This window comes from Pelophylax lessonae, assembly GCF_965119305.1.
Source record: "Pelophylax lessonae genome assembly, chromosome: 13".
NCBI lineage: Eukaryota > Metazoa > Chordata > Amphibia > Anura > Ranidae > Pelophylax > Pelophylax lessonae.
The window spans coordinates 118491108-118499020 of record NC_138780.1 but is presented as its reverse complement, the minus strand read 5'-3'; the positions used below and the strand labels follow the sequence as shown (position 1 = coordinate 118499020).

Below are 7913 nucleotides of genomic sequence, written 5' to 3'. Positions count from 1 at the left end.
AAAAAACTTACCAGGAAAGGTTAAAGGACCTTAACATGTATAGCTTGGAAGAAAGAAGAGACAGAGGGGATATGATAGAAACTTTTAAATACATAAAGGGAATCAACTCGGTAAAGGAGAAGAGCATATTTAAAAGAAGAAAAACTACCACAAGAGGACACCGTTTTAAATTAGAGGGGCAAAGGTTTAAAAGTAATATGAGGAAGTATTACTTTACTGAGAGAGTAGTGGATGCATGGAATAACCTTCCTGCAGAAGTGGTAGCTGCAAATACAGTGAAGGAGTTTAAGCATGCATGGGATAGGCATAAGGCTATCCTTCATATAAGATAGGGCCAGGGACTATTCATAGGATTCAGATATATTGGGCAGACTAGATGGGCCAAATGGTTCTTATCTGCCGACACATTCTATGTTTCTATGTTTCTATGCATAGCTGCAACAGATTTTGCACGCTCGAGTTTTAGTAAATCCCTCTCACAGTGTCTTTACTCTGCATGCCTCAAATAAAGAGTTAAATGAGTAAAAGGTCCTTTGTGACCATGACAATGAGATGCAAGTCTTGTTGTTGTCATTTATCTCTTGCAGGATAAGAATAGCAATCAGACTAACCTATACATATGTTTGAGAGCAGTTGACAGAGGAATGTCCACTGCACTGAAGCAATGATGAAGACATGCTATTGCCACCCAAATAAGTTTGGAAATAGCTGAACCCAATGACTCCAGAAAAGCATATTTAAAGAGACGCTTGGCCTGGGAAATTGACTCCTTTGTTTCATGCGAAAATGTAAGGATCTGGTTGTTCCAGGGGCCTCTCATGAGTACTAGCTATCCATGTTCTTTCCATTATTCTGCTTTTTTTCTATTTCCCACTTTCCCTCTTTTTCTTTCACTATTCTCTTTGGAATGCTTTTTTCTTTTCTCTACGTTATTTTATATCAGGTATTAGAAAGATTTATTTCTAAAAATGTTAATGCAAGTGTATCCTTACAAACTATGGATGTATCTATTAGGTCTTATGCCTACTGAATCCCTGGATTTCCCTAATGTTTCTTCTATTGTATTCGAATAGGGATTATTGAGTGTATAGTTTGTTATGCGTTCTAAGCAATGACCACTCTTGCCTCACGCTGTACTCTAAGTATTTCACTTTAGGCATTTGGGTCTTTTGCTATATGGCTGTTACAGGATACATGTATGTTTTTTTTCTTTTTGGATTACCTGTAATGCTTTCAAACTCATAATAAACAATAATTCAACAGAAAGAGACGCTGGGGACTTTCAAACTTGAATGTGTAGTCAGATGAAGGAAAACCTCTAACAAGCTCTATAGCTCTAGCAAAGTGGCTTCTACGCAGGAAAGCTTCCCTCCTTGGGCGCTGATAGTGGCTAAATCCATAGAAATACAGAAAGCTGTGCCAAATTAAAAACAGATAAAAGAGCCCACGATTATTTTAACTGTTGGTAAATAGATCCGTTAAAATAGCCAACACGTTTAAGGGGCAACACCACTTCTCCTTCATCAGGGCTCAACACAGGGTACAACTTGAATGGACTTACAGATCTATTTTAGAACCAGTAAAAAATTCTCTCAATGGAGTAACAACAATTGCTGGGCAGCAATGCAGATTCAGCTTCTGTCACATTTTTTGAAAGGGTAAAGGAAAACATGTTAAATGTTTTTATATAATCTATTTACCAACAATTGAAATTATCTTGGGTTCTTTTACCTGCTTTGGTCTGGTGCTCTTTGTTTTATTTTTATGGAATCAGATGACTATCATTCCACAATATTACATACATTCCAATGAGCGCCAAACAGCCTCCTTTCCTGCATTTACCAACACTGGTGTAACCTGCCCTCCTGAAACTTCTCAATCAGTAAATGATAGAACGAGTCTAATACGCCAACACTATTGCAGCAAAAATAGGGGCGCAGAAAAGTAGAAAGACAGTGTGCCACATCCTAAAATAGTCGAGAATGGAAGAATGGAGGGAAATGGACTTTCTAGGCACGATGTTTAAAATAAAACACTTTTATTAATGATTGTCATAAAATCAGAAAACAGAACCCCCAATAGGGGGAAATACTGGTGGGTGAGAATACATGTACAACGGGACAAAATATACCATGCCAGGAGGGCATAAGCATACAAATAGTGTTACACAAAATGCATGATACAAACAAGATGGTAAGTAAGGACGCTATACGTTACGTCCTGCGTGACTCAAAGCCGCTGTCAAGGGCAACGCAGAGCGTCCTTTGGTGGAGTGGGTACAACTTGCACATAGGGGAAGGTTCATGTAGCCAGATGCCCTACATGTTTCGCTTAAAATTCAAGCTTCTTCCGGAGCTATTAGGATACAAGTTCCCTATACAGGCAAATGTGATAGTCACAGTGGCCAGAGTATCAACAAAAGACGAGGTAGAAAAGGTACCAAAACAAATACGGGGGATGATCTGGTGGTTTATCCCCATCCGGGGGTCCTGATCTGCGGCGCTGCGAGGTGTATACTGAAGATTCATTGGCTGGTTCCCTTTTATCAGAGGGACTATGTCAATCTTGGACTAAGTTATCCAAGTATGTCTCTGCTCCCCATTGGTTACCGCCGTTCGGCATAGCATGCAGACAAATATTCTGTCTAAAACCTACCTACAGCAATTTATCTCTCAGACTCGCCTCTGCAGATCATCCCCCGTATTTGTTTTGGTACCTTTTCTACCTCATCTTTTGTTGATACTCTGGCCACTGTGACTATCACATCTGCCTGTATAGGGAACTTGTATCCTAATAGCTCCGGAAGAAGCTTGAATTTTAAGCGAAACATGTAGGGCATCTGGCTACATGAACCTTCCCCTATGTGCAAGTTGTACCCACTCCACCAAAGGACGCTCTGCGTTGCCCTTGACAACGGCTTTGAGTCACGCAGGACGTAACGTATAGCGTCCTTACTTACCATCTTGTTTGTATCATGCATTTTGTGTAACACTATTTGTATGCTTATACCCTCCTGGCATGGTATATTTTGTCCCGTTGTACATGTATTCTCACCCACCAGTATTTCCCCCTATTTGGGGTTCTGTTTTCTGATTTTATGACAATCATTAATAAAAATGTTTTATTTTAAACATCGTGCCTAGAAAGTCCATTTCCCTCTATTCTTCCATTCTCAATCAGTAAATCACAGTGCTGTTGTATTTCGTATTTGCTCACCTAAGTCTGTTTAACCACTTTCAACCCGCCCTATTTAAAAACACAGCCCGGCAGGTACTTTCTACTTCAGGGAGGATGCCCTTGGGTGCGCAGCAGCACAATTATGTGACAAAAATTAATGGTGATCTGTTCAAGCAAAATCTAATAAATATCATGATTGCATAAATAAATTCCTTATACTGTTCCATAAAACACTGTGCTCAGTGATATCATACACATACAGTCAGGTCCATAAATATTGGGACATCGACACAAATTTAATCTTTTTGGCTCTATACACCACCACAATGGATTTGAAATGAAACAAACAAGATGTGCTTTAACTGCAGACTTTCAGAATTAATTTGAGGGTATTTACATCCAAATCAGGTGAAAGGTGTAGGAATTACAACAGTTTGTATATGTGCCTCCAACTTTTTAAGGGACCAAAAGTAATGGGACAAGTGGCTGCAGAGCTGTTCCATGGCCAGGTGTGTGTTATTCCCTCATTATGGCATTTACAAGGAGCAGATAAAAGGTCCAGAGTTAATTTCAAATGTGCTATTTGCATTTGGAATCTGTTGTTGTCAACTCTCAATATAAGATCCAAAGACCTGTCACTATCAGGGAAGCAAGCCATCATTAGGTTGAAAAAACAAATCAAACCCATCAGAGAGATAGCAAAAACATTAGGTGTGGCCAAATCAACTGTTTGGAACATCCTTAAAAAGAAAGAATGCACCGGTGAGCTCAGCAACACCAAAAGACCCGGAAGACCACGGAAAACAACTGTGGTGGATGACCGAAGAATTCTTTCCCTGGTGAAGAAAACACCCTTCACAACAGTTGGCCAGATCAAGAACACTCTCCAGGAGGTAGGTGTATGTGTGTCAAAGTCAACAATCAAGAGAAGACTTCACCAGAGTGAATACAGAGGGTTCACCACAAGATGTAAACCATTGGTTAGCCTCAAAAACAGGAAGGCCAGATTAGAGTTTGCCAAACAGCATCTAAAAAAGCCTTCACAGTTCTATAACAACATCCTATGGACAGATGAGACCAAGATCAACTTGTACCAGAGTGATGGGAAGAGAAGAGTATGGAGAAGGAAAGGAACTGCTCATGATCCAAAGCATACCACCTCATCAGTGAAGCATGGTGGTAGTAGTGTCATGGCGTGGGCATGTATGGCTGCCAATGGAACTGGTTCTCTTGTATTTATTGATGATGTGACTGCTGACAAAAGCAGCAGGATGAATTCTGAAGTGTTTTGGGCAATATTATCTGCTCATATTCAGCCAAATGCTTCAGAACTCATTGGACGGCGCTTCACAGTGCAGATGGACAATGACCTGAAGCATACTGCGAAAGCAACCAAAGAGTTTTTTTAGGGGAAAGAAGTGGAATGTTATGCAATGGCCAAGTCAATCACCTGACATGAAACCGATTGAGCATGCATTTCATTTGCTGAAGACAAAACTGAAGGGAAAATGCCCCAAGAACAAGCAGGAACTGAAGACAGTTGCAGTAGAGGCCTGGCAAAGCATCACCAGGGATTAAACCCAGCGTCTGGGGATGTCTATGCATTCCAGACTTAAGGCTGTAATTGACTGCAAAGGATTTGCAACCAAGCATTAAAAAGTGAAAGTTTGATTTATGATTGTTAATCTGTCCCATTACTTTTGGTCCCTTAAAAAATGGGAAGCACATATACAAACTGGGTGCAGTGCCTGCTCACCTTAAATTTAGACCCATTACAAGTCTTGCTGCGCCTTTAATATCTTATGCTGTTTGTCCAGTATGCTTCTGACTAGGTAGCCTCCTCTTGAAAAAAGCTTTCAAATTAGACAAGCTCCACTTAAGAAAGAATACTCCGGATATGTGAAAAAAATATTTTGCCTTATAAATGATGTAATTTTAATGGATTAAAAATGACCTATAAAAATGCTCCTTGTTTAAGTGCCGGTTCACACTGATGCGCTTGTACTGCGAATGCGTTGCGTTCTAAAAAGTCTCCAATCGCATGCACTTAAAAAATACATTGCATTCGTGACGGTCGTTCACATCTATGCGTTGCGATCTAGATGCGAATGTGATGCGATGAAAAAAAGGGTCTTGTGCGAGTTTACAGTGCTGCGTTGCGAATTTAGTCTCCATAGACATCAATGTAAATCGCTCTGAACTCGCATGTACAGTTCAGATATGTGCGAATATGTGTATAGTTTGTCCCGACAGCTACACCCCCCTATTTCCTGTCCCGAGCCTGCATGTGACATCCACAAACATCTTCATCAACAAACAACATGGCACCCAAACGTGTTGGGATTGACAATGAGGAGCTGATCAGGCTTGTCCGTTCCAGGCCATATATATGGGACAGCCGTACTGCAGAGTACAAAAACAACGCTATGAAGAAAAGAGGGTGGGAAGAAATTTGTGCAAGCCTGTATGAGGACTGGAGTGGATTCACAACTCAAGAGCGCAAAAAGAAAGGTATGTGTATATATTCTCCTATGGGGGGGGCCATGTTTTAAGGGGATCTATGTGGGGGGGCCAAGTTTTAAATGGGGATCTATGTGGGGGGGCCAAGTTTTAAATGGGGATCTATGTGGGGGGGCCATGTTTTAAGGGGATCTATGTGCGGGGGCCAAGTTTTAAATGGGGATCTATGTGGGGGGGCCAAGTTTTAAATGGGGATCTATGTGGGGGGGCCAAGTTTTAAATGGGGATCTATGTGGGGGGGCCAAGTTTTAAATGGGGATCTATGTGGGGGCCAAGTTTTAAATGGGGATCTATGTGGGGGGGGCCAAGTTTTAAATGGGGATCTATGTGGGGGGGCCATGTTTTAAGGGGATCTATGTGGGGGGGCCAAGTTTTAAATGGGGATCTATGTGGGGGGGCCAAGTTTTAAATGGGGATCTATGTGGGGGGGCCAAGTTTTAAATGGGGATCTATGTGGGGGGGGCAAGTTTTAAATGGGGATCTATGTGGGGGCCAAGTTTTAAATGGGGATCTATGTGGGGGGGCCAAGTTTTAAATGGGGATCTATGTGGGGGGGGCCAAGTTTTAAATGGGGATCTATGGGGGGCCCTGTGGAAGACAATGCATGCTCAGTATGTAACCACAGACGAAAAGAAATGCATTACGCAATGTTGAACATTTGAACAATAGTGTATTTATTGAAACAAAGCACAGTAAAAATTAATTAATACTCTTTATTGTATGGAATCAAGCTGCCATGGCACTTGACCAGCAGGACTCATAAAGTAGTCAGTGAAATTCTCCCTGATGTTGGCCCCTCTGTAGTTTCCCCTGGTGTGGATCCACTCTGCGCCTTCCATATCATCCATCAGGGAGTCCTCGAAGAGGTATCCATCTCGCGATCTAACAAAGTTGTGGAGTACACAGGCAGCTTTGACGGCAATTATGGCGTTATCCGTGGTTAGAGTCAGTGGCGTGTGTAGAAAGCGCCACTTATTTGCCAGAATACCAAAACTGCACTCCACAACTCTGCGCGCTCTTGTGAGCCTGTAGTTAAACACTCTCTTTTCAACAGTCAGTGAGCGATTAGCATACGGGCGAAGCAGGTGTTCCGAAAGTGCAAAAGCCTCATCACCAACAAAAACAAATGGGAGGCTTTGCTGAGATGTTCCAGGCAGTGGTCGTTCATGTGGGAGGTCCAGGCTTTTTTCACGCAGCATTTTTCCAAAACTGGAGTGGGAAAAAATACTGGAGTCGGAACTGCTCCCATATGAACCAACATCTATGTAGGTGAATGAGTAGTTTGCATCCGCCACTGCCAGCAAAACCAAAGAAAAATATTTTTTGTAATTGAAATATTTGGTGCCGCTACCAACTGGTCTCACAATCCTAATGTGCTTGCCATCTATAGCACCGACACAGTTAGGGAAGTTGCAGCGTTGCCAAAAAAGATCAGCTACAGAGATCCACTCCTCTTTGATTGGTTTTCTCATCACCACATCTCTTAGGACCTCCCAGATGGCAATACAGGTATCACGAACAATTGTGCTCACAGTGGATTTCCCCAATTTGAACTCGTAATGCAGGCTTGCAAAAGAATTACCAGTTCCAAGGTACCTGAAATAAAAAACAGAAAGTTATTATTAGTCATGTTTTTCTCTTACAGAATTACTAATACGAACAAGATGGCGTAGCCTCAAGGATACCCTGCAAAGGTACAAGAGACTAGAACGTGAGGCGAGAAGTGGATCCGGTGCCCCCCCTAAGCGTCCCTATGCCTTTGCCAGATGTCTGGATTTTCTGCTACCGGTTCTAGAAATGCGGAAGTAAGTTTATTGTCAAATTCTCTTTCACTATTAACCCATCCTTCCTTCCCCCTCCCTCTTCACCCCACCCCCAACCCCCTCACCTTCCAATCCCCACCTATCATTCAAATTATATATTGGAGCAGATGATGAAAAGTTGTTTCATGTTTGTCATTGCAGCACACAAGCAAGTTGGAAGGAGGTGGAGAATGTGCAGGAGGAAGGGGAGGAGGAGGAGCATGCAGCTCAAGTTGATGAGGAAGAAGGCGTCGCATTTGCATGTTCGAATAGTAGTTCAAATATTCCTAACGTTGAGTCACAGAGTTTGGATGAGTCAGGATCCGCTCAAGAACCAGAACAGGAGTTTGAGGAAACGGACGTTTCCACGCCTTCCACCAGGCCTCAAAGTCGAGGCTCTACATCCCACAGGAG

At 42.2% G+C, this 7913-nt stretch overlaps 1 protein-coding gene across 1 annotated transcript; it reads right to left on the bottom strand.

The window, feature by feature from the left end:
- Positions 1 to 2665: 2665 nt before the first annotated feature.
- On the bottom strand, positions 2666 to 7169 carry LOC309569848 (uncharacterized protein; the record flags this gene model as incomplete). Its single annotated transcript, XM_082275844.1, has 2 exons — positions 2666 to 2809; positions 6600 to 7169. The coding sequence occupies 2 exons, from the start codon at positions 7167 to 7169 to the stop codon at positions 2666 to 2668; spliced, it is 714 nt and encodes a 237-aa protein (XP_082131970.1).
- Positions 7170 to 7913: the final 744 nt, after the last annotated feature.